At 44.4% G+C, this 25,543-nt stretch overlaps 2 protein-coding genes across 19 annotated transcripts in view; both read right to left on the bottom strand.

Moving 5' to 3' along the window:
- CCDC6 (coiled-coil domain containing 6) overlaps window positions 1-10,300 on the bottom strand; it is a 51,190-nt gene extending 40,890 nt beyond the window's left edge. For both annotated transcript variants that reach the window (XM_071438652.1, XM_071438653.1), the window contains exon 1: window positions 9,957-10,300. In XM_071438652.1, coding sequence (XP_071294753.1) covers window positions 9,957-10,268 — 312 coding nt within the window. In that variant the 5' untranslated portion in view covers window positions 10,269-10,300. The remainder of the gene's footprint in view (window positions 1-9,956) is intronic.
- A 7,411-nt stretch (window positions 10,301-17,711) lies between these two features.
- ANK3 (ankyrin 3) overlaps window positions 17,712-25,543 on the bottom strand; it is a 286,897-nt gene continuing 279,065 nt past the window's right edge. For 16 of the 17 annotated variants that reach the window (XM_071438639.1, XM_071438635.1, XM_071438634.1 and 13 more), the window contains 2 exons: window positions 22,131-22,223; window positions 17,712-19,120 (listed from right to left, as the gene is read on the bottom strand). In XM_071438639.1, the coding sequence (XP_071294740.1) occupies window positions 22,155-22,223 (69 nt within the window). In that variant the 3' untranslated portion in view covers window positions 17,712-19,120; window positions 22,131-22,154. The remainder of the gene's footprint in view (window positions 19,121-22,130; window positions 22,224-25,543) is intronic. The other variant, XM_071438636.1, reaches the window with a different exon arrangement.

Raw genomic sequence — 25,543 nt, 5'->3', positions numbered from 1 at the left:
CTTGCTATTAATTATAATCATACCTTTTCCTAAACCAAACCAACATATTCACAAAGTGAACACAAACACTGTCCAACTCACTGTTAAGGCACATGAGCTCCAGCTCCATTACAGAAAAAGAAATGTTTCTACTACTTACCCCTCCTAGCAGTCAATGAGTAGTTTTTTGGGGTTTTTTCCTTCTCTACAGTTTGGATATTTTACAGTACCTATCACAGTACTCCAAAGAGAAATTTCTTTCCAGGCTTTTGAGGCAAGAAACAAGTTTATCAATGTATAGTGTATGAAAATATGATGAGGAATATGAAAAAATAAATCCTTGGCCTTTGTATTCTCTGTCTCTGGCCCCTACAAACAGAAATTTGCAGGATGTGGGGGAATGCAATCATCCTTGAATATTCCTGCTATATAGAACTAAGGAAGTAGGTCTGACACAGAAAGTTTTAGGAAATGCCTAGCCACCTTTCCACTCACAGAGCAAAGACAATCCAGTTACATGTATCAATATTCAGAGAAAAGGGATTTTCTGCATATCTAAATTTCAGGTTAAATTTACTCTGTGAAATTGACTTTGGGAGTGTCCCTCTTCTTGACCCAACCAGGATTTCATGGCCTGTGAGGACAGAGGTTTTGCCTAGTTAATAATTCCTGGCAAGATGAGCCATGACAAAATGTCTACTGTTCATTTTTAACAGATGTGAGAAGCACATACACTTTAAAGCTCTTGCAAAAGTGGTGGTTGAAACCCTACATTTTGCAAATTTGGTAATAATGGCTTTTGCTGTTTATTTGAAAATGAAGCAAAACAAAGTGCAAATCCCACCACCTGGTGAAAGTAGAAATTCAACCGTAGGTCACAGAAAGAAGCATAAGTTCATATTGTGGCATGCTAAACATTGCTGGGTTTTATCATGTCTGACTTGTTAAGAAACATTTATACTTTCACTCAGGACCAAAGCATATCATGGTGGGAATTATTTATATATGTGGTAGGAGTTTTAAGTATGATTAGCACCACCACCACCACCAAGGGAACTAAAAAGGCCTTAGCTTTACAGTAATAAGCAGAAACATCACATTTTAGGCAGTTTAAAAAATTAAAGCATTTGAGGAAACTTTACAGACAGCTGGAACACTGCTAGGCTGTTTCCATCTACAGCAGGGCTGGACAGATGCTCATCCACTTCACTGAGCCCTCCCCAAACTAAGACCAGACTGTGTGTAATATTAGAAATTTCAAACTAAGTAAAATTCAGAGTTGAGAGAGGAAGAGAAACCTTATCTGAAGAGTTTCTCCATCAGTTAGACTATCAGCTGAGCTGAGGAAATACCTACTTTTCCAGGAATAAAACTGCTGCAAGGGAATGCATGAAGGGATAGAGGACTCTCAGGAGCTGAAAGGATCGTCCCCATAGACACCAATTAGCCTACAATGCCTGTATTTTAACTGAATAATTGAAATAATTACAACTCAAGTGCCAGGATTAGAAACTGCTTCAATATTTCTACAAAAATTGCTTCAGCTTTTATCAAGTAACCCTTGCACCCCACAGAGAGAGATGTGAAACCCACACATCTGTAATTCAGAGTTCCCCACTTAAGATACATTTTTACTGTGGAATACTTCACCTCAACTGTCTTGCCCGTCATTTTCACTTTGTTCTCCATCCCATACATTGAAATGGGACACTAACAGACTACCTAATTAAAGGTCAAGACACATCTTCAGTCAGACAGAAGGACCTGACTGGAGAACAGGAACTTGAGATGTTCCCTTCTGGCCATCCCCAGGCTGCTGCGTTGGAAGCAGGACATCACAAGAATATCTCCTGTTACACAGCCAGGGGAGCTTGCTTTATACTGCATTTTTTGCCTCTCTTCTAGAGCATGTCTTTGTCTCTTTTCCGTTCGTTCTGTTTGAACCCTAAACCCTGTGCATAATTCAATTTGTACATTTTGTCCCTACTCTCCTACTTCATTTTATGGGTTTTTTTCTTTAAGAAGAAGACTGAAAGGATTCACCTCGTGCCCTCCTACTAAATTCAGCAACTTCCTCCTACCCCCCTGCCCAAAAAAGAGCAGCAAAGCAACTGTTTCTCTCACTGTTTTTACAAGGCTATGCTGAGATACATCAGATGTCTACTGCTGACAATTTTCATTCCTGTGAAGGACAGCACTGTCTCATTTCTTCATTTCAATCACATTTCAAGGTCTGTTTGTGAGACATGGCATTCCATTGTCCTGCAGCACCCCACAAGCCCAGCTGCCTGATCATCTTGTTTGCAGCTGCCATAGAGTCACCATTTCAATGGCTTGCAGTGCTGCCAGTCCCCACCTGGGATCCCACCCAGCACACTTTATGAGGGGCACTGGGAACAAAACCTTTGGTGAAGTCTCCAGCAGATGCATAAGCTTGCTCACCACAGATAAGTATTATTTGCTAAATTACTACAAGGAGCTTTGGCACTAAGAGTCTGTAGCTGAAAATACCAACATGAATACCAACACTTAAAACCAACAACTTGGAAAACAGCAGCTTCAACGTTAAAGTCAGTATCAGCAGCAGGAGGAAACAAGCAATGAGAACAAGTAAACAGAATTAACAAGTGCAAGAAAACCACAGACGACCACCTACCTACCCTGGAAAAAGAAAGAGTTTAATAAAGTGAAATAATTTTCCTTCATCCTTTGAAATCAGTATTAAAACTCAAACTCCATTAAAGTCAAAACCACAACCAAAATGAAATACACAACTACCAGGATTTGAAAACTATGCTAAAATCTTGTCTATACCAACTTTCTAATACTGGGATCAGCAACAGCACTAGAAGTTCTAAAAACCTCAATACTGATTTTTAAATCAGCTGATGTGAATAATGCAAAAACAGTCAATGGGGCAGGTGACTAAAAAGAAGGTTAAAAATGTCTGGCAGATATACAGCAGGAGCACATATGACTATTTTTATTTCAATTGAAAGCAGACCTGTTAGGTGTAAAATGCAGTAAAAACCAAAGCAACCTCTCCTTCAAAATGCTTTTAAGTCACTAGAGATACACCAAGGAAGAATGGCCCTTAATCTCAGTAAATGTTCAAATCTGACAATAAAGATTATTCTTAAAATAAAAGCTGATTACAAACCAGTTCTAACACAGAATTCATGATACAACCTCAATGAGAAAGTTCATTAAGAAGTAAAATTACTTTCTATGCAGAATACTAAGCCCACAGAAATACCAAGAACTGTGCCTTATTAAAAATTCCCAAATGTACTCTACAATTTCAGTTCTTATTTCACTTTCATTCCCAAAGTAACCCAGAGCAATATACCAGTATGCCTACTGACTGAAGACATTCGACCATTATTAAATATGGGAACATCATATAAAGTAACTGATAAAAAAGTATAGTTGTTGTATAATATTTAAAGGCAAGCAAAACTAGATGGTTATCAGAGTTTGACATCAACCCAATGGCAATACTGCTAACAAATTAATTTACAGTATAAAGGATAGAAACATTAAACAGGTCATTCAGCATGGTTTTATAGAGAACAAGCTGTGGCAGATAAGCAAATATTCATCTTTCAGCCAAGGACTATTTGTAATAAAGATAACCACAAAAGTGTAGGGTGTGTATAAGACACCCATATGAGTTTTTGATTTAGTAATACATGCCAAATGTTATTTTAAAATGGCTATAAAATAAAGTATACATCAGGATTTCCAAAGTGGCTTGCTGACCTCAAAAATACTCATCAGTGGGAAGTTCCACTTCACCAACATGCACTAAGCAGGATGTTGTTTAAAATATTCTCTCTACAATTAATTAATTCTCTGCTCTAAACCAAGTGCTACTGGACAATCCAGCAGTAGAAATCAGACCTGAACAAGGCACAGGTGTGCAACTCTATTTCTGCCAAAACAGCCAAAGCACACAGCAGCAAGCTCATTAAAGACAACTGACCACACTGGATGAGAAAAAAACAAAATAGGTAAAGTTGCAAATTAAGCTATCAGAAACATTTGTGCAAATTTGAAGCAGGAAAGGATGTTTAGACTAGACCAGTGCATCGTATATAATCCAACACTTTGGATTTCCAGCATCTCAGAGCCTGAGAGCTTACTTTAGTTTGCCAGTGTAAACTAAAGTTGACTGTTACAGCCTGTATCTTCATGAGGAGAAAGCAGAGAATTCAGAATACTCATTAACCCAGCCAAAAGGCACAGCAGGAACCAACAGCTCAGCCTTGATGAAATTGATGGGAAGAACAGGAGGCAGGACACCAAAGCCTTTCCAAGCACAGTGATTCTTCAAGAGTCTTCAAATTAAAACTGGATGCCCTTCTCAAAGACACATTTCAAGGTTAGTTAAAAGGTTCAGTGTGGAAAAACTTATAAAACCATGTGACAAAAATTAAAGCAGATGATTACATAAACCTCTGAAGCCCTAAACTCCCTTAAAGTACAAGCATTCCTGTTGATTAATATTTGAATTAAGTTCAGAAACAATGACTTTTTCTGTGGTTTTTGTTTGTATTTTAAACAGCATTCAGGAAGGCCTACAACACACGCCAGTGACACTCTGTTAACAGCACGTGGATGATGTTTTTGTCTGGGAATTGGATATGCCAGTGGCTGTGTAACTACCAAAGGCAAGCAGATGCTATTACACCTCCCTACTACTGGCTCACCAGCCATGCAGCAAAAGCAACAGTGCTCTGACCATGCCACCCCAAGGGCCAAGGCAGATAACACCAAAGGGCACTACTCAACTTCCTTCTTCTTTTACAGACATTTGTACAAGTTCAACAGAAGCTTCTTGAGAATCAGAAGGGAATGTAAAACTGAAATACCAGACAGTCATTTCCTACATGCCTGCTCTTGGAAAAAACATGCCTGAAAAATTTCGGATGGACTTTCTCGGTGGGCGGATTTGCTAATCTTAGCAAAAGCAGGTAAGCAAAGCATTTCTAAAATAAGTTATTTTTGAGCTACTTTCAGCTTAGTCCAGCTACAAACTGGAGTGATAAATGACACAGCAGGATACAAAAGCCCCAAGCAGGTTTCTTACACCTACAAAAGACATCACAGAACTGAGAGTATTTTTCACACAAGCAAGACCTACTTTAAAATCAAGAGTAAATAACAGATTCACAGATACATTTTGTAAAAATATTTTTGCTTTCTTGGTTTGCTTTTTACCTCTCTCTGCTACTAATTGATTTCATGCCCTTATCAGCACCTTTTAAAGGTTCTTATTTCAGTTCAGATAGACTATCCTGCCTTTTTTCTTCTACTATTAATAGACACATTCTGTACTGGAACAGGTGTTCTGCCTTGAAATTCTGGTGCAAACTCCAGAAAAGAAAAAAACATTTTTGCAGGAGATTTTTGACAAAAGAGCACACCCCTTCACTTTCCCAAACTATCTGTCTAGGCTGACATTTTCCATGAAGACCCAGAACAGCAGATCTCATGCAGACACACGAATCCCTCTGCACACTTCATTGAGAACAAAATGCAAAATTCTGATTATTTCCAGCATCCAAATCTGGTTGTCATTGGGAAAACTCTAACAGGTCACATTAGCACACAGGATTTTTCTGATCAGAAAGCCTGTTTGCTTTCAGGAGATGGCTGTTATTGAAAGCAACAACTTTGTTCAGGATTTAAGTAGGGGGTGAGGAAATAGGAGCTGAGTAAGGCTTTTTTTTCTATTGTTCCTCTCAACAGGTGGGAGGCTGTTCACACAGCTCTGCAGAATGGCAGAGGAGGCCAAAAAGCCAGGAAATGCAACTGCCCTCTACCAGCACTCCAGGAATGAGAAGAGTTAAGCTGGGAGCCAAGGTGCAGAGCTCAGGTTTAGCTACAGAAACAAGGGCAGCAGAGGTGTCACAGTAAAATACTGCCACTCACACCCCGCAGCAGTCCCGTGTCCCAGTGTTCCCTGGCAGCAAGTGCTGCAAGCAGGCACTACAGACAGTGATAACTCATGGCAAGCTCACAAAAGCCAGCATATGCCATCAGCACTTCAGATCAGACTGGCTCATCTGAATTGGTGATCCTGTTGGGGATCCACAAATTGGGATTTCTAGGACAATTCTTGTCCCTACAAAGCAAAGTCAGGAAAAATTAAAGAGAGGTGTTCTTGTAAAATGCTAGAATGCATTAAAAGTGCTACATCAGGCATTTTGGAGTGGGAACATTTTTAAATTAATGCTTTTCAAATACTCTGTCTTCACCTCAGTCAAAAAACTAAGTAACAGAATAAGGCTTATTATATTTTAATTTTCTAACTCCACAGGAAATGTCTTACTATAGTAGGTGAATTCACATGAGTTAAATTACCAAATCTAACATCCTAGAGAAAGTATGTAGCAGCCAGGGACTAAAACTCCTCTTGTTCTTAGAAGCATTCCCTTTGTATGAGGTCTGTCAGTTCAAAACAATAACAAAGAAAAGCAAAATGCTTCCAGTATCAGCTAAAGATTACATGGCTTTCACTCAAATAGGATGGCTTGGTTACATTAAATACTGAAGAGCAGAAAAAAAGGAGCTACAAATCCAAATTCTACCAATTTCAAAAGAACCTTCCTGACCAATACATACCTACACCCAACTGAAGTATTTCAGCTTTTGTTACATGCAGCAATTCATTCTTTTGAAAAGCAGTCACCCCACCACCCAGGCTTGAAGGTAGTCTTATTTAACTAGAGAAGTTGTGCTGTGCCAGGCTTAGCCCATTAAATATGACATCTCCTTGACAGACCTTTTTCACCAAAGAACTAAGGAAATTCACACAGGAAAACCACTTCTGGTAGTGCACACTATAACCAAAACTCACTGCTTCTCATCCCAACACACAGCATCTCAGATCTTCAGGCGCCTGTTTCTTCCCAACCCAGGCACGAGCCGTTCCATTTCCTAAAAAAGACCTTGCAGAAATACACCATGAGATCATACAACTGAGATTGCTATATACATATAAATGAACCCTCTGCAAATGGCTCGAGTGATCTTAGTAATTTCTTCTTAATATCTGATCTGAAACTGCACCTTCTGATGCAATGCTCTCGCACTGCCAGAGAGCACTTGAAATACCCCCAGCTTTCTCCCTGCTTTGTTCCCTCTCTCACTGTTTGTTACCAATAATAGCAGGTGAGATAAAGTTATCACATATATTTACTTACTTTCACAGTCTTGCACATGAACAGCAGCATAACTTCATTTGCATTTCAGGCTACTGGAAGCAGTACAGCTCGCACATATTTTTGGGCGTACGCTTAGTCCAAGCTGACTTCACCAATTTCAGCTTGAAAGCAGCATTTGTTTTCACATGTTTTAGATGAGAGCACATGTGAAGTTAGTGAGCACACAAGCCTGCCAAACCAACACCTTTCCCAGTCAGTTTTCCAAGTGCAACTACTTAATGTAGGTCTCCTGTGCTTAATTAACACTTTATTTTCAACCCTATGACACAAGGGTGAACTACAAATACAACTAATAAGATCCTCTGTGGCAAGCAATTTAGGTAATTCCTAGCAATTTAGGTATTCCTATAGTCCAGCGTGACTATATCCACACTGACACCAGGAATACTGCAAGCACAAAGAGATGCCATATTAACACTTACACCAGCATGGACACAAGAAGTAGGAGGAAGACCATCACTGGCCAACTTTGGAGGGAAAATATTCAAAATCATTAGAGACAATGGTGTGAGCTGCAGACAGCAAAGAGTCTCTGTGGCCTTGCACTAAAAACCTCCAACAGGATCAGTGAAAGGTTTGCAGATGAAGCTGTGTGGTTCAAGGAGTCACCTTCACCTACAGCACACAGGTTTAGTCATTCACCTGCTATTTTGGCTACCTGTCAGGTCCATTTGTGCTTCACAGCTTGTCCTCAACTCTTGATAAAAATCAAAGCTGATTTGTGTCATTACAATGCCCGCAACAGGAAACATACAAAGCGCCCGTCTGTCAGCACAGCAACACTTCGAGGAGCTGGAGGGTGGAGGAAACTGAAAAGGGTTTAGAATCACAGTGGAGACAATCAGAAAATTTTCTATTCCTCTGACATGTGAATGACACATATTTCAACACTCCAATAAAGCTCATCTCCAGTCACCTGCATACTAGAGCCACACAACAAAGTATTCTGACTGCAAATGTGTTTACATTATGGACTATGTAAATCACAGCACAAGATCTCACTGGCCTGAAAAAAGTTATGTTTTACACTCAATTTTTCACTGCTTGCTGAATTAGAAGTGGTTTACTCAGTCGTGCACACAGTATAGCATACCAAAGCCACAGCATCAGCTAAAGATGTCGGTTTTCCAGACAGCCTACAGGTTGCCATTAAAGTCTAACACCTCTCCTCTCTTTATCCAAGATGTCAAAAACAGGCAGAGTTTCAGGTTTAAGGAAAATACTTCCTTTTTATAAATTAAAATCTGATGAAAATGTAAGCTGATCAGTCCCTAGAGACATTGCCAGAACTGTAATGCACACAAGCATTTTTTCCAAGTTGTTTACAAACAATACACCTACCAGGGGTTCAGAAAGATGCTGTGCCTTTCCAACAGGCAGAGAGAAAATGTCTGACTGACAAGGCGCCTTAGCCCCTTTCAACATTAGAAGGCACTCCGCCGCTACCTAATTAAGGCACATTCTCTTCTCGTAAAGTATTAACAAAGCACACATTTCCCCGACTAGCACTATATTTGTCATCCTTGAATAAATTACTTCTGTATTGTATTTCATGCACTCTTCCGGCCCACATCCTGCTAGACACTGAATGCTTACTACTAGGAGCAGATGAGAGGTATGCCTAGGCAAGCTCCATTTCTTGGCTAGATGGATTGACAATGAAAAAGCTGAGTATCAATAAAACAGACATTACGGTCAGAGCAAAGTATCCCCTGTGAAAAATCACATGAGGTGAGAGTGCACACACACAGGTGGGACTGGTGTCTCCTAAAACATCTCCACCTGCACTGGCAAGGATGTTCGGGACAGTATCAGAGTTACCTTTAACAGGTCTTTGGCAAGTTACCTACTCTACATGCAGGCCATGACCACTACAACACCTGAACAACCCCTTTAGCCACTGAATTAGTAAAAATTCCTATAATTTAAACTCCTAACTCCCAAGCTCATAGACAAGAACAGAACAATATTTTTGTAGTATTTTGATATGCACTTTTCTGAGGATTCCTGCCTAACAGCATCACATAAAATGGTGTTAAACTCCAAGTTATCCTCACAGTGCTCATAAACCAGGAGCTGAGCTCTTGCCGGGACAGAGTGCTGCTCTACTTGCACTATTTTTAAGAGTCTTATTTAAATGAGTTTTCAAATACCTTGAAATACAGCAGTTAACGAAACATTACAACAAAACCAGACACTTCCTCATGAGCAAGGCGCTATTCCTGCAGCTCGCCTCTTCTGCACAGTGGCTGAAGAGGTGACGGCCGAAGAGATAATCCGTAATCTCCGCAGATTACTTAAACTCCAAGGAAATCTCTACTTTGAGAAACTTCAGGGGAACGGAGAGCATCGCCCTTCCCCTGCCCGGCCCCTCCCGAGCCGCGGCCGCTCGGACCCCGGGCAGGGCGGGCCGGCGGGGCCGCCTCCCCGCGGGGAGCCGGGCGGCCACGCGGGTCCGGCCGGGGGAACCGCCTCGGTTCCTCGCCGGTTCCGCTGCCGCTGCCCTCCCGGCGCCGGAGGGGGCGCGAAGAGCGCGGGGTGACCCCACCTGTGCGCTTCCCCCGCGGCCGGGCCGCGGTGACAGCCGGGCCCACCCGGGGTGACTCGTCCCGGCGAGCCGGGAGGCAGCCGGGGGCCGGCGGGGAGGCCGCGGCCGGGGCCGGGCCCGCCCTGCGCGGACACCCCGCGGCGGGGACACCCCCGCTCCCCGCCCGCCGGGCCCGGCGCGGCGCCGCCCGCACTCACGATGGTGACGCTGGCCTTGCGCAGGTCGCGGTTCTCCTCCTGCAGCGCCTTGCACTTGAGCTTGTAGGTCTCCAGCTCGATCTTCAGCACCTTGTTCTCCTGCTGCAGCGAGGCCAGGCGGTTCGTCAGCTCCTCCAGCCGGAACGGCGAGATCACGATCCCGCCCGCTTTGCCGCCCCCCGAGGAGCCGCCGCCGCCGCCCGCCGCGCCGCAGCCGGGCCCCGCGCCCGGGCCGCCCCCCGACAGCGGCCCCGCGGTGCCGCCGCTGCCGCCGCCGCCGTCGGTGTCGCTCTCGCTGGCGCTGTCCGCCATCGCCCCGCGCGCGCCGCCGCCGCCGCCGCCCGAGCAGGGGGCGGCGCCCGCCGCGCGCCGGCGCCGAGACGGGCCGCGCGCCCGCCCACAGCGCCGCCTGGCGGCCCGCGCCGGCACCGCGCCAGCCGGGACACAGCGGGACACGCTGGGACACAGCGGGATGTGCCGGGATCCGGGACACTCCGGGACACACCGGGAGCGGGGATCCGGGACACACCGGAATGTGCCAGGAGACGGGATCCAGGACACACAGAACCCGGGATGTTCCCCGGTGGGGGCTCCCTACTCACCGAATCCTGTATCCGGGATGTGGCCGGAGGGTCTCTCCCACACCGAGCCCGATGTCGGGATGTGCCCGGGGAGGATTTATTGTACCCCGGGAGCTCCGCGGCGAACAGCCCGTTCGCGGGACTCATCTCATTGTACCACTAAACCCGTGCTGGGGAGCCGGGGGTTCGCCACACACCACCCAAACTGCCCCAAACCTTGTTTTGTTTGAGAATTTTTGTACCAACGCGGCCCATGGCGCTGCCCGGGCTGCACCCCCGGCCCAGGCCCCTTCCCCGGGGCAGCTGGCAGCCCCTCGGAGCAGAAGGAGCGGGGACCCCCATCTGCCGAGCCCCGGGGTCTGGGGGGACAGCCCCGGCCGCCAGCCCTGCTCCCCTCACGGCACACAGACCAACCACCTGGCAGGTTAACGCGGCCCTCCAAACATCAGCAAAACTGCCTTGAATTAACATATATGGACACCCATCTCTCATTACTGATAACACATTTCCTTTAGTAGGTGCATTAGTTTCTTTCAATTTTTTTTTTTTTTTTTTTTTTTACTATTTCTTTGCAGAGCAGCAGCGAGCTATAGTGGAGAATTTGTGCCACTCATTCTATGGCAAAACACGGACTGCATTGCTCCTGGATAAATTAGTCCCCAAGACTGTATAATTGGTTTCTCAATTATTTATGAAGGGGTCTTTAACAACAGTAATTCTTCCATTAGTGGCAAGTAAGGATTTCATTATCTCTAACTGCACTACCTTTTTGTTCCGTGCTATAGTATATTTCAAATTTTACTCTTTTTAATGACTATAATATATGGAGGAATTCCATCTCTGTAAAGTAATTATTCTTTTCACCTGCCTGGGAATATGAGTGCAGGTCGTTTTATTTTTGGTCTTTTAATCACAAGAAAAGGGCTGTTCCTAGTTCTGAGCTTTGGAAACTGTTTCCTCTGATCTCCGTCCGTGTGTCTGTCCCTGGCACACGATGCTGCCCCAAACAGGGCTCAGAATGGAGAGGGGGGCAAGTGGGAGTCCCCATCCAGCACCAGCAGAGACCCACAGCTTTTCCTCAGCCTCATCAGGAGGCATCAGTTCAGGGCTTTTCAGGCTAGAAAAGGTCCTGCATCCTCTTCCCAGCCCTGTGGAAACTGAGGCACACTCCTGCATCCCATTACCTCCACACTGATCCTGGTGATGACATTAATGTGTAATAAAGACACCAAGCAACCCTCATGACCACCCTTGCTGCCCCTCAGCTGGATTTGCCATCTCTGGGCTTAGTTAGGCTGGGATTTCTCCCAAACACAAGAGCATTGTCCTCAAGAGATGCTGCCATAGATGCACAGAGCAGTTGATGGTGTCCATGAGGTCTCATGAGACCTTTTTCTGTGCTGTCCTAAAATGCCCCTGCAGCAACCCCTGGCTCTGCAGGGGCACACAAGCCTGACCACCTGGGCAGCTGCCAGCTCCATGCCCAGGCTGAGCCTTTCCACCAGCATGGGCTGTGGTGTAAAAACCTTGAGGCATTAAAATAGAATCAAAAAAATAGTGAGCGCTGTTTTGGACAGGTAGCTGCATTTCACCAGAATTGCTTTCAAATAGGTGTGCTGATATTTGGGAAGCTAGCTGGACACCATAGGGTCATGAGGAAATGTTAGAGCTGCAAAGCTGGTTTGTCTGTGCACATGCACATGGGCTCCTCAAATCATACTTATTTCTAAACTAGCAGGTTTCTACCTCAATGTTCTTGCTCTGTCCGTCTGCCCAGCTCTGATCAGCCAGTTATCTCCACTGCTTTCAGCAGGACTGCTCACATGTGAGCATTCAGTCTTGCTGAATCAAGGCCTAAATATTTTGAAGGCCTGAATCAGCAGAACACACATCTGCTCCAGCCTAATCTTACCCAGCAAGCCCCACGGTGTGCTTAACCTTAAGCCACTCTTCAGACCTATCCATGTTAATCTTAAGTGCTTTGCTGATTTGGAGCACTATAATTTTTCAGAGGACGTGTCCTTAGCTCCTTCAGACACTAAAATTAGCCTGAAAACAGACAGGGAGGTGTAGGCAACATCCTCGACCCAGCAGCTGGGCTGGATTGGCTCAGCCAGGGGCTGCGTCCCTGGGATCACACCAGGCAGATCTGGTGCTGCCTTCAGCAGAGCAGTTCTGGAGTGCTGCAGAGAGCAGCTACAGAGATGAGGGATCTTGAGGCAGCAGGGGAGCTCTCCCCCAGCCACTTTTGCTGTGCCTCTCTCTGCTGGGCTGGCATCAGAGGTCTCACTCCCAGCCAGCATGCTGACTTTCATAACAGTGAATTATAACTTGGCACTTCTGTGGCTGTCTCGAGTTCAAAGCCATGCTGAAACATTAACTAATTAATTCACACAATAGCCCTGGAAGGCAAGAAAGGGAGGTAGGAAGCTGAGTTACTTGCCCAATGACAAACACTGAGTCAGTGGAGGAGTGGGAGGAAAACTCAGGGGCCCTGGATGTTTAGATCTGAGACAGCATCCTTCTTGTTGCAACAGCAGTTCAGTCATTTAAAAAATAGCACCTGTATATTTAATTACAATTACAGCCAACTACTCCTAATTAATAGATTAAACAGGGTCAGAAAATGTTATCCTAATTAGCACCCCCCAAAAATTAAAAATCACATGCTTTTCACATCTGTAGGATGTTAACCAAATCAATTAAAAAGTATAAATATGTGGTATGAGCAAAATTAGCAAAACCCCCTTTTGAAGACACGTACAGCAGAGTCTGCCCCACTGACAGGGCAGCTCAGGTGCCACTGCTCCTGGTCCCCACTGCAGGCAGTGAGGGGCTTGGCATCACAGGAAAAGCCACCACAACCATCCTGCCACCACCACAGCACCTGCAGGACAAGGTCCCCACCCTCCTTGCCTCAGTATCTTTTTATTGCATGAAAAATAAAGCAGAACTGTAAGGGGGAAAGGAAAGGTGTTTGTAGAAATAAAGAATATGAAAATGTCACCAGCACTGTTATAGCAGGAGAGAAGACCAATCAAGAAGAAGAAATAATAAAACAGGGATTTATTCACAGAAACTATCATTACAGGAGGTAATGGGCAATTAGAAACAGTGTTCCATAAACTCACATCAGCAGCAGAAATATTGTATAAAATGCATTTCTAGGTGTGAGGGGTTAGAAGAGGTGTGTTCAGAGATTTAATGTCATCCTTAATGTAATTCCAGAGGTCCATTAATTGGCTGGAAGACTTCCTATAAGAATACAATTTTATTAAAATATTCAGTAGTTATAGACTGAAGAGGGAAAGGCCAACTGAAGCTAATTAACCTAAGGAAAAAAAGTCTGCACAGTACTCAGAGTACCTGACTGAAATGGGGGGGTGGAAGGGAAAGAGGGAATGGAAGGACAAAGTTGCAGGAAAAGGCAATTAATGAAATACACTGCTAGGAAATAAACTGAAGCAGCACTAAAAAGAACATGAACTGTACATAAGGGAATATTGAAAGGGGGAAATGGATTGCATATGTGGAGAGGTTGTAGAAAGGGAGAAAGCTTGGTTTGAAAGATATTTATATGAGCAGAAAAACCCCAAATTGTGGATTAAGGCATCTATTGATGCAAGTTAAAACATGTTTTCTAACAAGCAATTCAGATGAAAATAATGTCATGCTGCTTTGCTTTTCTGACTAGCAATTATTTAATCAGAAAGCTGTATTAAGAAAGTCTCTTAGTAGGACAGAGTGTCTGACTATGAAAATGTGCTGTGTGGTAGCCAGCCAGTAGCTAATGCATCTTCATCTCTGGGGCTTTGCTTTTGTATCCCTGTTCTCCCCAGGGAATTTTTTTCAGAGTTCATACCAGGTTGGTTCTGTTGGTCTGGCCATGTCATAATGATACCCAGCCCCTGGAAGCCTTCCAAGGAAGCTGGTGAACAGGGGATTGCTGTACTTTGCTGTTTTATACCCAAATAGCTCTCAATAATTGAACATTAGTGTGGTGGGAAAAGTACCAACAAAACTTTTATGATAAATCTTCACCATCCTCCAGGACTTCGGGTCAAATAAATAAAGACATGCACAATTTGCATGCTGTTTTTAGCATCAGCAGTTATGAAAAATGTGGTACATACATAGATTTTCCTTGAGCAGCTCATTTTTCTGTCCTTCACTAACCTTTTCCTCTCCCAGCAATGGACTATTTTTTACATCAAGCATTTTGTAGCAGGCTGAGGCTAAAGGGTCCACATCTGCATCAGAAAACTGCTGTACTTTCAACCAAGCAAGAATATTTTCTTGTGCACTGGGAAACCATTATCCCCTCCCTTGCTTGCTTGGGGGTTAGAGGCAAGCTGAACCAGGAGCTCCTCCTCCTCCAGCCCCAGTTTGGTAGGATCTGCCCTGAAAACAGAGGTCCTATTTGCATTCCCCACACATGACCCCAAGGCCAAGAATGCAATGGACCAGCAGCAGCTTTTCCATACATCATGCACGTGGCTCGGACAAGAACCAAGCTCCTTGCCAACACCCTGCCCAGCATCCCTGCACCAGCCCCAGCCAGGCAAGTGCCAGCCCCCTGGATTGCACCCCCTCCCTAGGGAGAGGGCTGCCCCAAGGCCATTGTGCTGCCCTTCCAACCATGCAGGGCTGGCACAGCTCCTCCAGGCCAAGCTGCTTGTGCTGAGTTTGCATAAAAAGTTAATAAAATTGCCACTGATGGACTTCATGGAGTTTCACCAAATATTATTGACTTGGTCCTGCTAAACTCCTCCTCTAGAGGGCATGGAGAGGTTTTTGGGAGCATGTGCCCCACATCCCAGGCTGCAGTGGCCTCACCAGCAGAGCACCTCAATTTCCTGCACACTGTGTGGTACAGACAAAACCTGTGTTAAACCCCTCAGGAAATTAGCATTAATTAGCAGGGTGCTGCAATCCTGCAAGTGACTGCCACTTATCCCACTAATGTTGGCTCCACACTACGGGAGCTCTTAGAATTTCTGACATTAAAATTGTTACTGGCCACAAATAAAACGTAATTGATATTCTTTCAGAAATGGAAAAAGTACGGTAGGATACTCTGCAGCATTATTAATTAGTGCTAAATCAAATATCAAAGGATGAAAATAACGCTGTTTTTAGCAATCAAGTTTATTTTAATAGATGCAATCAGAGTCCCATGACTTACAATTTTGCCTCTAAGGGGAATGTTCTCACTGAGGAAAACATGAAAAAAAAAAAAAGACAAAAGTGTACATTTAGGTAAGGTCCTCTCTCACTCCAGAGCTGTCTTTGCCATTTGCTTCTTCTGGCAGGATTTCTGTTTTCCTTCTCATATGACCATTTACACTTTAACCTTGTTTTTTCCCAAATATGCTGAGCTACTGTTGGAACTACTCAGTGCAAAACAAAACCAACACCCACAAAATCCTGTTTGTGCAGCATTTAGTATTAAATTTTAAACTCTGTGAATATAGCTGGAGATTTCCTGTTCTCTGTTGTCTCTTTGTATTTAATGGGGAAGCAAACTGTGACACAGGTGTGCCCGTGCAGCAGCAGCTGGGGACTGGCACCTGCCAACAGTGGGACCTGTCAGTGCTGGCCCAGGAGAGGCTGTCGTGGTCACAGCCTGCTCAGGCACCCCTGTGACAGGGCTGGGCTGCAGGAGCACCCTTGGAGCCCTGAGCTGAGCTGGCAGCTCCTGAGTGCGCTGTGACAGGCGAGAGCGCGGAGCTGCCGCACAAAGCACGGGCAGGAGAGCTGTGAGACTCACCTACACACTCTGCCACCTGCACAGGCAGCCTCGCTCCTCTGTCTGCACAAAGAGCTCTTCTGCCTGCCAGAGCTGCCATTCCAGGGACAGCCACAGCTTCTTTCCACACCAGCACCCGGCACTAACAGGGAACCAGGCAGAGGAAGAGATGAGTCAAACAAAATGCTGCCTTTTGGATGCTGTTAGAGATTGAAGAGAGGCTCTTCCACAGTACATCTCCTGCCTTCCTGCTGGTTGTCACCACGGCCTTTGCTTCCAGCTGTACAATCATGATATTACATATATGTACATCTCACAGCATTTCCTGAGAACCCTCTGTCTCAGGATTCAGCTGGTCAGGGTGCTGGAGGGGAGGCGTCTGGATGGTGAGGCTGCAGGATGATCGCTGCTGTCAGACCGTGAACTCCAGGAAGATGCACTTGTTCTCCTGTGGTCTAAGTGGCATTTGTCCTCCAAACTTTGGCATAAGGACCTGAACTACCAGCACTGTATCCTGACCTAGGTAAAACATACATTGCAATACAAACTGGCTGCTCAAATGATGAAAACTTCATTTGCCATCACTGCTTCAAAAACCAGTGGCCCTAGTAACTCAGAGACACTGACAAACCAACCTGTTATTACATTCTCCAAGTGCTGTTGTTCATCACAGTCAGGAGAGCTTTGCTGACTGACCCAGGTGAGGACCAGGTCCTGTGGGGATCACCAGATAACAAGCAGACCGAGGTGGATCCATAGAAGAGGAGCTTCCTCAGGTGCCAAAGCTGGGGTGAAGTACTTCATCTTCATGTTGCCTTAAAAGCCAGGTAAAACAGACCCCTGAGCAATAAACTGTATTTACTGCACCTGAGCAGCAGCCTGCACTTCACAGCAGTGTGTACTGATGCTGCCTACAAACCTCTGTTTTGGCCACATTCTTTATAGTGCTCCATCACCCATAATATACAGGAAGTGCATGCAATATACAGGGGATGCACACTTTAATGTTCTCATGGGCTGTGGGTCTGTTATTGATCTGACTGATACTAGGGAGAAAATTGCTTTTGGTAGTGCTTTTCCTGGTTCTTGACAGGGCCAAAGAATTCACAGGAGGTGCAGAGCTCACATGTGTTGGAGAAAGGGCTGCACACACCCCTGTTGCACAGGCCCTTTCCCCAAATCTCCAATCCTGGGAGTGGGTTTTCCTTAGCCTTGCTGGGAATGTGCTGCTGGCTGCTGTGTTTTCCTCCTGCTGCCCTGACCTGGGGAGAGCCTGCCAAGTGATGGCCTGTCACACTGGGAAGATGAAGAGGTGGATTAGACAAAAGAAACAGAGAGGAAAAGCAGCTGAAAGCCAGGGCCAGATAACTGCTGGCCTTGCGAAGCCTCACATCTGTGGGGTACAAGAACACTGCCAAATACACGTTATCCAAGAGTTTTAACACAATTTATTTTATGCTTAAATAATCAACTAGATCATCCAGTGTTTGTTGTTTTCATACATATGTAATTAGAGCTATTATCAATGAATGCTGTTTCCATATGAATATAATCAACAAATTAAAGTATTTCACCAAAAACCAAATAAAAATGCCCTTTAAAACACAGCAGCCTTAACAACCTAATATTACACTGCTAGGATGATTACAGATGATTGGCTTACTGAAAGATTCTACATCTTATAGCCAGTACACAATACAGTAATAATTTTACAGCGTGCTGCCAGTCTATTAGCTAATAATTTCTCTTCAGTTCATTTAAAAATATCCCAAACTTGTGCTCCTTAGAGCACCAACCCACTTCTAAAGCTGCAAGCATTACCCCCATTATAAAGCAAGAACAGATAGCACCCCCCTCCCCATAATGCAACTACTGTATATGTTATGGGTCTTAGGTCATTTCATTGAAAAATTGGCAACAGCAACAAATATTAGATGAAGGGCTTTGTGTTTACAGATAAAATCTTATTTTTCATGTTGCGGAATAGTGTTTGCAAAACTGGAAAAGATTTAATCAAAATAAGGTGAAACACATGCATCAAAATATTAGTACTCTGAAGAAAAATTTTCACAGAACTACAGAATTCCTCATTTTGGGAATCATTTAAATTTGCAGCAGATTTTAAAGATTTTTTTAAAATCAAGCTAGCGATTTTGCATATACAAACATTATAATTGCTAATATACAAGAATCTGTGAAGATACACCCAGAATATCCCTGTAGGTGCAGCCATTTGAGACACCTAGCCTGCTCAATGCATTTGCAATATTCTGTTTGTGATCGAAAAGGCAGTGCCTTATCAACACTTATTCTATTTTGTTAGAATTTATACAGTGTTATTTATTTACAGCAAAACTATTGATGTTTAAAAAAGAAACAAATAGTGTTTTATACCCTGACAGTTTGGGTCCAAGAAAAATAAGGCGAGCTGTTGTGGATTTTAGTATTTTTAGTGTCTTTCCATGGTTTAACCATTTCGTCTTCGCACATCCTCTCTGGCCACAGGAATTTATTTCTTTTGAGATGACATCAAACTGCTTGAGAGAAGCTGTTAACAGCATGGCATCTTGTATATACACTGCATTGGTAACTGAGCACCCTCCAATCCTGTGAATGAACGTGAATTTCCATGCTCTGTAAATTGGCTCATGCTAAATTAATTTTTTTGTTTGGGATTTTTTTTTTGTTTGGTTTTTTTTTTCTTTTTGCATAAAAACCATGCGGTTAATGTGGGGAAGCAGCAAACACACGCACACTTTTATAGGTGAATGTTTTAATTCCTGTTGATTTTTCTTCCGTGAGTGTCCCTCTAGAATACTGGCAGTAAAAGCACACTGTGGAGAGAAAACAGAGAACAAATCATTTCAGAAATATCTTGTTAGAATCAGTTTCATGCCTTTCCCTGACCAAACAGAAATGTAACTGGCACAATGGAATTCTGCAATAGGCTAAATCACACAGCTTCTAGGTAGGCAATGACATTAGCTGAGCTCCAGCGTGAGGGGAAAATGCAGCTGCAGATGTCCACACTGCTCATGAACTGATTTATGATTATGTTTGCAGCACACTGCATTTCATCATCCCAGACATGCCACCAGCTCATCTGATCCAGTGATGACAAGGAATAGGTTCTTTTGTTGTGGAAGGAACAGCATCATCTCCAGACAGAGAGCTGCTGCTTCCACAACATGTTTTTCTTCATTGTGTGCAAGCATCCCCACAGTGATGGAAAACCTGCTCTCCTTGCACATCCACCTCTGCCAGTTGCTCAGGGAACATTCCTGCAGAGGCAGGAATGCAGCACTCAGCCTTTAGAAGGCTTGGTGAAGGACAAAAGCAGGGACAAGGAGCAGCGCCACCCATCTCCCTCCCGCCCGGCTTGCATGAGTGGCATAAGGAGAGACGGTCCTGCTCCTGCTCTCTCACCCCTCCAACCTGAGCCATGCACATAAGGACAGCAAGTTTGTGACATGTGTTGTACAGCAGCAGCAGAGAGGGCAGGAAGCAGAAGCACAAAGACAGCAGTGAGCAGGAGCTGGAAGCCCTGCAGCTCTCGGGCACCTGGGCGCAGGGCAGCGGGGCTGGCGCGGCGCCGGTGGGGCTCAGGCTGGCACGGACATGCCTGCTCACTAATCAGGTCACAGGTCCACACACATCCCCCAGGAGTGCTCACAGTCTCCTTCCACATTAAAGCAATCTGTCCTTGCCCATATCTACAGTTGTCATAAATCTGTCCTGCTGCTGAGAGCCGCCTGTTCCCTCTGCAGCAGTCACGCCAGCTCACACTGCGCTGTCCTGCGGAACTGCACGCAGGAGTTCTTGGCTTCTCCTTTCAACCTATGCCTCACAGGGGGCTTATCTGCAGTGGTGACAGGGACATTTCCACAGCAAAACCTAGCTAACATTGTCATTTTTTACAAACCCTCCAAAGAAATGGACCACCTCTGTCTGCCAAAGAGGATTTTTTTGTCTTTTGTGATTACAAAACAAACAGTTTTTCTATAGAATCCCCTGCCTCTGCAAACACATCCACTTCTGCATCCAAATGAAATGTTTTTAATGGGCTCTTGACCAGACTCACAATTACATAGGGCACATTTGGTCATGCTTATCATATCAAAGTTTGGAGCACAGAGATTCATCTTACAGGACAAAGTTCCCCCCAGAGCAAAGGTTCATTATCTAAGGCAGACTCCCTGAGTTCCTCAGGGGCTCTAGCATGGAAGACTTGCCTACTGGAAATCACAGGAGAAATGCATCAGCAGTCATGGGAGCAGATCTGATTCTGAGGAACTCAGACTCTGGCCTCCTGAAGGTCAGACTGTTTCATACATTAGGCAAAGACTGCCTAATTTACGTAATTTTATTTTAAAATGAAATGCTTATCCCTGGTGTCTTTTGCATCAAACTCATATGTTGGCAAGCTCTTTAGATGCATTGCTTATGGGGTTCAATGCCCCATCTTGCCTTCAATGCCTGAATTTACACATTTCTGCTGCTCTGCCCCTGCAGATTGATAGTGGAAGCAGCACGGGACCCAACATGGGACACAATTTCACATAAACAGTGCCATTGCTTTGGCTTGCTTTACTCCCACATGCTTGAGGCTCCATAAAGGGGAAAGCTGTGTCAAAAGAATCACCTCCCCTTTCCAAACAATAAATATTTTATGAGTATGTTGAGCACCAAGCCACAAGAAGCTGTATTATTCTATTAGCACACATAGGAGGACTCTCAGTAAAAGCAGGAATTCAGTAGGTGCTTACCAGATACTGAAATCACACCAGTCACCTCACAGAGCTTGCTCCTTGGGGCATGATGCCATAAATCCCTGAGTAGATCCTACACACTGAGTGCTGTGTGTCTAAATGGCTCTACTCACATGCACAGAGCACCTGTAGGGCCAGGGGGCTATAGGGGCTACCTTACATTGCATCAGTTAGAAGGGACTGGTGACTCAAGAGAGACTCTGCTTCTGTCTGTCCCTTTCCTCACTATCTGCTCCATTTGCCAGATCCTCTTTATTCTGTTCTTACAGTCGTTCCTATACCATATGTACAGTAAAAAGATAATACACAGTCTTGCACTTCATAAACTCTTCCTCTGTCCAATTCCTGAAAGCCAGCAAAGCTAAGAGAGAAGAGCAGAAAAAAGACATGTCCATGGTAAACCTACACACTTGGAGCCATGACTGATGGACCAGAATTGAAAGAGACACAGGCACATCTCTGTGTGTAGCTGTGTCAGTGAGAGAAAGCAGCCTCTGGCTTCTTTTCTTCACACCTTTTCAGAGTGCCCTGCAAGGGTGTCTCAGTCTGTGCATTTGGGTTTAGCTTGGGAGGCCCTTAAACCATCAGCTGCTGGCTTGCTACAGTCGTTAAGGCTGGATCAATAAAATTCACAAGGAACAGTTGGTAGGGATTATTTGTTGGCAAATATTGAGACACTTCACTTACAAGGACTTTGACTTGCATAACTGCCCTTAGATCACATGTCTGACAGTGGAAGAAGCATTTCACTCCTAGGTTTATTTGTGTGCAGCTCCTTTACTATTTGTGTTTAAGTTTTTAGGGGTGAACAGTTCTATGGATTACAAACACTGTAAAATTCCGAGAAATCTTACACATGCCTGAGTATTGCTTTGTTCTATTTTCCAAGAAGTAAAGATTAATTTTTATATGTGAACACAAGGTCATTTTCTGCTTACAAGATCAAGGGCCAGCTATTCAGGTGTGCAGCTGGAAAGCAAAGTCAGGGTAGCAGAGGCAAGCCTTTGTGCAGCCCAGTGCTGTTCCCCATGCTGGCAAAAGCTTTCAACAAGGGAAGAAAATTGATCACACTGACCGTTCAGTGGTTGGCTTTCAGCTTTCATGAGTAACTTTTCTTCTCCACGTGTCTGACTTCTTTCTTTGTCTTAACCTTATAAGCTTCTCCCTGCTTTAAAGGAAAAGCATAAACATTAACACAGTCTGCAGAGAGCACTCGTAATTGTAAACCAGCTTCCAAAACAGGATACATATTTTGCTGTAACAGGATAAGTAAAAAGCAGTTAAATCACATTAACACTTCATTTCAAAGATACACACAATCTATTTATCCACTCTGCTGAGCTGCAAAAGCACAGGTCTGAAATATCATCTTCAAGTAGAAAACACAGCTCTACGATTTCAGCCTGACCCCTGGGCTGGAGTGCCCGGCTGGCAGTCAGTCCTTGGCAGAGCCCCTGCTGCCAACTGCAGCGGGAGCCAGTGCCACTGACAGGGAAAAATCCCCTTCCCCAGCTCTCCTCCTGGACAAATTGCTGGGCATTCCCAACAGCAGAGCCTGTGGCTGCTCTTGTGATGTTTCACAACGTCTGTGCTTCAAAGTGAGCAGGTTAGTAACAGAATAAAGGGAAGAGGAAGAAAGCCAGCAAAAACCACCACCGAAGCAGCACAGAAGTAAAACCAATGACAGTGACAAGCAGTGCAGGTTTCAGCATCTTTAAAACAGCAAACCCCAAAATAAAGTTAATCTTTGCTCATTAAAAGCAGCTCAATAATCATCTAAAAATAAATTCTCCAGTAATCACAAGCCTCATTCACATCAGAGAAAGGCATCTGTTTATGTGTGGCTATGGGCAGAATTTACCCCTCAGGTGATCTGCATTGATGTATTTGTAACTATTTGTAGTTTCCAACCAATCTAATCTGGTGCAGCAAATTGAAAATGTTTACCCCTTGCTGGGCAGGATTTTTTTTTTTCCTTCATGAACAACTAGGAAAGAGGGAATGGAAATAAGTTTGTTTCCATTCTCTTATTTCTGTGACTTCTTTTCTTTTTCTTTTTTTATTTTAATTGCCAGAAAAGAAAGGGTATTTGTTATCTTCCTTTCTGAATCTGTTTTCACTCAGACAAGAATTTCATTAGCCCCAGTGACAGTTTTACTCAAGCAGAGATGTTTGAGGGCCATGTGCTGGGGAAGAAGGCACGAGCTCCTCTGAAGCCATTTGTTTTCAGAGGCAATGCCCATTCCCCCAAGGCCTCCTGGGGACAGATGACAGCTGAGGCACAGCCTGCCCACTGCTGCCCCTGTCACTGAAGCCCTTCCCAAGAGGGGCTGGGGTGTGATGGCACACAATAGTCCTACTCTTCCCGCTGTCAGGGTGATAAAGCTGGGCATAGTCCAGGCCTGCAGAAGGCTTCCAATTTTGATCCCCAGGGACAAAATCCTGTCTTGGCGCTTGCTTGTAAAGATACCATTGCTTGGGTATGTTCTGATTAACCTGAATCCTGCAAACCCTCAGTCACCAGCACCAGGGGTATCACACCAAGGTGAGCGAGAGGCCACTGGGATCACACTGCAGCTCATTCCTCTGGGCTGGTGGAAAAGCCACACAATCCACCTACAGCTGCAAGGCACAGATTCTGCAAGGGCTTAACCAAACACACAGACACTGCTCAACTTGATGGCACAAAGCAGGCCCCAAATCCATAGCTCAGACCTGCTGCCTGTTTTACAGAAACAGACCTGGATGCCCTGTGGTGACAGAATTCAGCCGGGCCCCCCAACACTGCCCCTGCCCCGTGATCCCAACACACAACTTGCCAGTAACTGCAAGCACTGCACTTTTTGCCAAGGCTTCTTGTTATAAATGCAAACCTCCAGCCCTTTAGCAGCACTTTCTAGCAGTCAACACAACCCTCTGAGCCTACTGTTATTTGCTGGTAGTCCCCGTGGCATTACCATTTCACCAACTTTCCTCTCATGGGGGATAACAACACGTCTCACTACCTTCCGGGTGATCTGTGGGAAGCAATACATGAAAAGTATCGATTTTTATTTTTTTCCTAGATTCTAAAGGGAAAAAGTATGTTAAAAGAAGTTACTTGAATGCAAAGACTCAGAGCAGTGATGTAATTCATGATTACTTTTCTCGTGATGACGTTGCCTTCTTCATCGGTAAACTGTTCCTCTGTTACAGATTCACCAGGAATGTTTTTTGCTTCCTCACCCTAAAGAACGTGTTATAAGATTAGCAATAGAGCCTATATTCTGTCAAACCCACACATATTTCCACACCAATCCAAGCAACAAGCACATGCTAGCTTCAACTTTATGTAACAGTTTGCTTTATGCCACACGAACTGAAAAGCCTTGTTCATTTAGCAATGCAATACCTGTGCATTTGTCCTACAAGATGTTTCCTTAAAGCCTGTAGGGAGCTTCTAGCCCACTGCTCTTATTAACTAATGCATGTCAGGAACTCTCTGGGCAACAAAATTGAGTGGTCAGCCTGAGCCCTGTGAGACACCCCTTAGCTTTTCACAGCTTCTCAGTGAAACTCAGCAGCGTTTCTGCTTCGGCACACGCAGAAACATGGTCTAACATGGGGGAAATGTGGGACTTAAAAAGACAGCTCTGCCTATAGCTTGCTAAACACGAGGTCTTAAACATAAACACAGAAGACAGACAGGACTTCTCAGCACTTACAAGATGAAGGAAGTTATCTTACGTGACACTTTGCCCGGCACGGTGCCACCGTGGCGAGGAGCCTCGGCAGCCCGGTCCATGACTTACTGAGATCAGCAGCACTCCAGCCATCACTTCTTGTAGCACCAGCAATTTATAGCACCAGTGTAAATAAATGTAAAAGCAGTTTCCTAGCTGCTATGCCAGTGACTTAATTCCACTTAAAGGAATTATTGTTTAAATCATAAATAAATGACATTAGTTTAGAGTCTGAGCCCAGCTGGCAGTCATGAACTTATGTTCCAAAAGAACTTTGCTAACTTTACCTCACAAAGTCACATTTCCAAACCCGGGTGCTGAAGCAAGCACTGCTTTTGATGCTTCAAAAATATCCATTGTTTGTGCTAATATCTTTCATATAAGAAAGGCAAACATAATGATACTGTAGCTGGCCTACATATGAAAAATTTCCACTTGTAAATTAATAACCCAAACAAACAAAATTCCTTAAAACTTTTCTTCTCTCCTCACTCTCAACCCACTATGGAAAAATTATAAGTAGAGGGAGGAAGCAGAAAGATAACATTGTATAAAACACATTATAACAATATTAACTACAAAACAATATTTGAAAGGAGACTATTACAGCTTTTGTAATGCTTCGATGTACTGAACACCACAGGGCAAATATATTTTCTGTTTACTGTGGTCTATACACTACATAGTTGTCTGCATAAGCTCCTGGCACTGCTTTATAATAAACAAATACAGTGATGCCATGTGTATTTTTTTAAAACAGTATTCC

The sequence above is a fragment of the Agelaius tricolor genome, unplaced genomic scaffold (genome assembly GCF_023055355.1).
Source record: "Agelaius tricolor isolate 1412-34295 unplaced genomic scaffold, bAgeTri1.0.p SCAF_13, whole genome shotgun sequence".
NCBI lineage: Eukaryota > Metazoa > Chordata > Aves > Passeriformes > Icteridae > Agelaius > Agelaius tricolor.
Note: the sequence above shows the minus strand (reverse complement) of the source record. Positions and strands in the feature narration are given on the sequence as shown.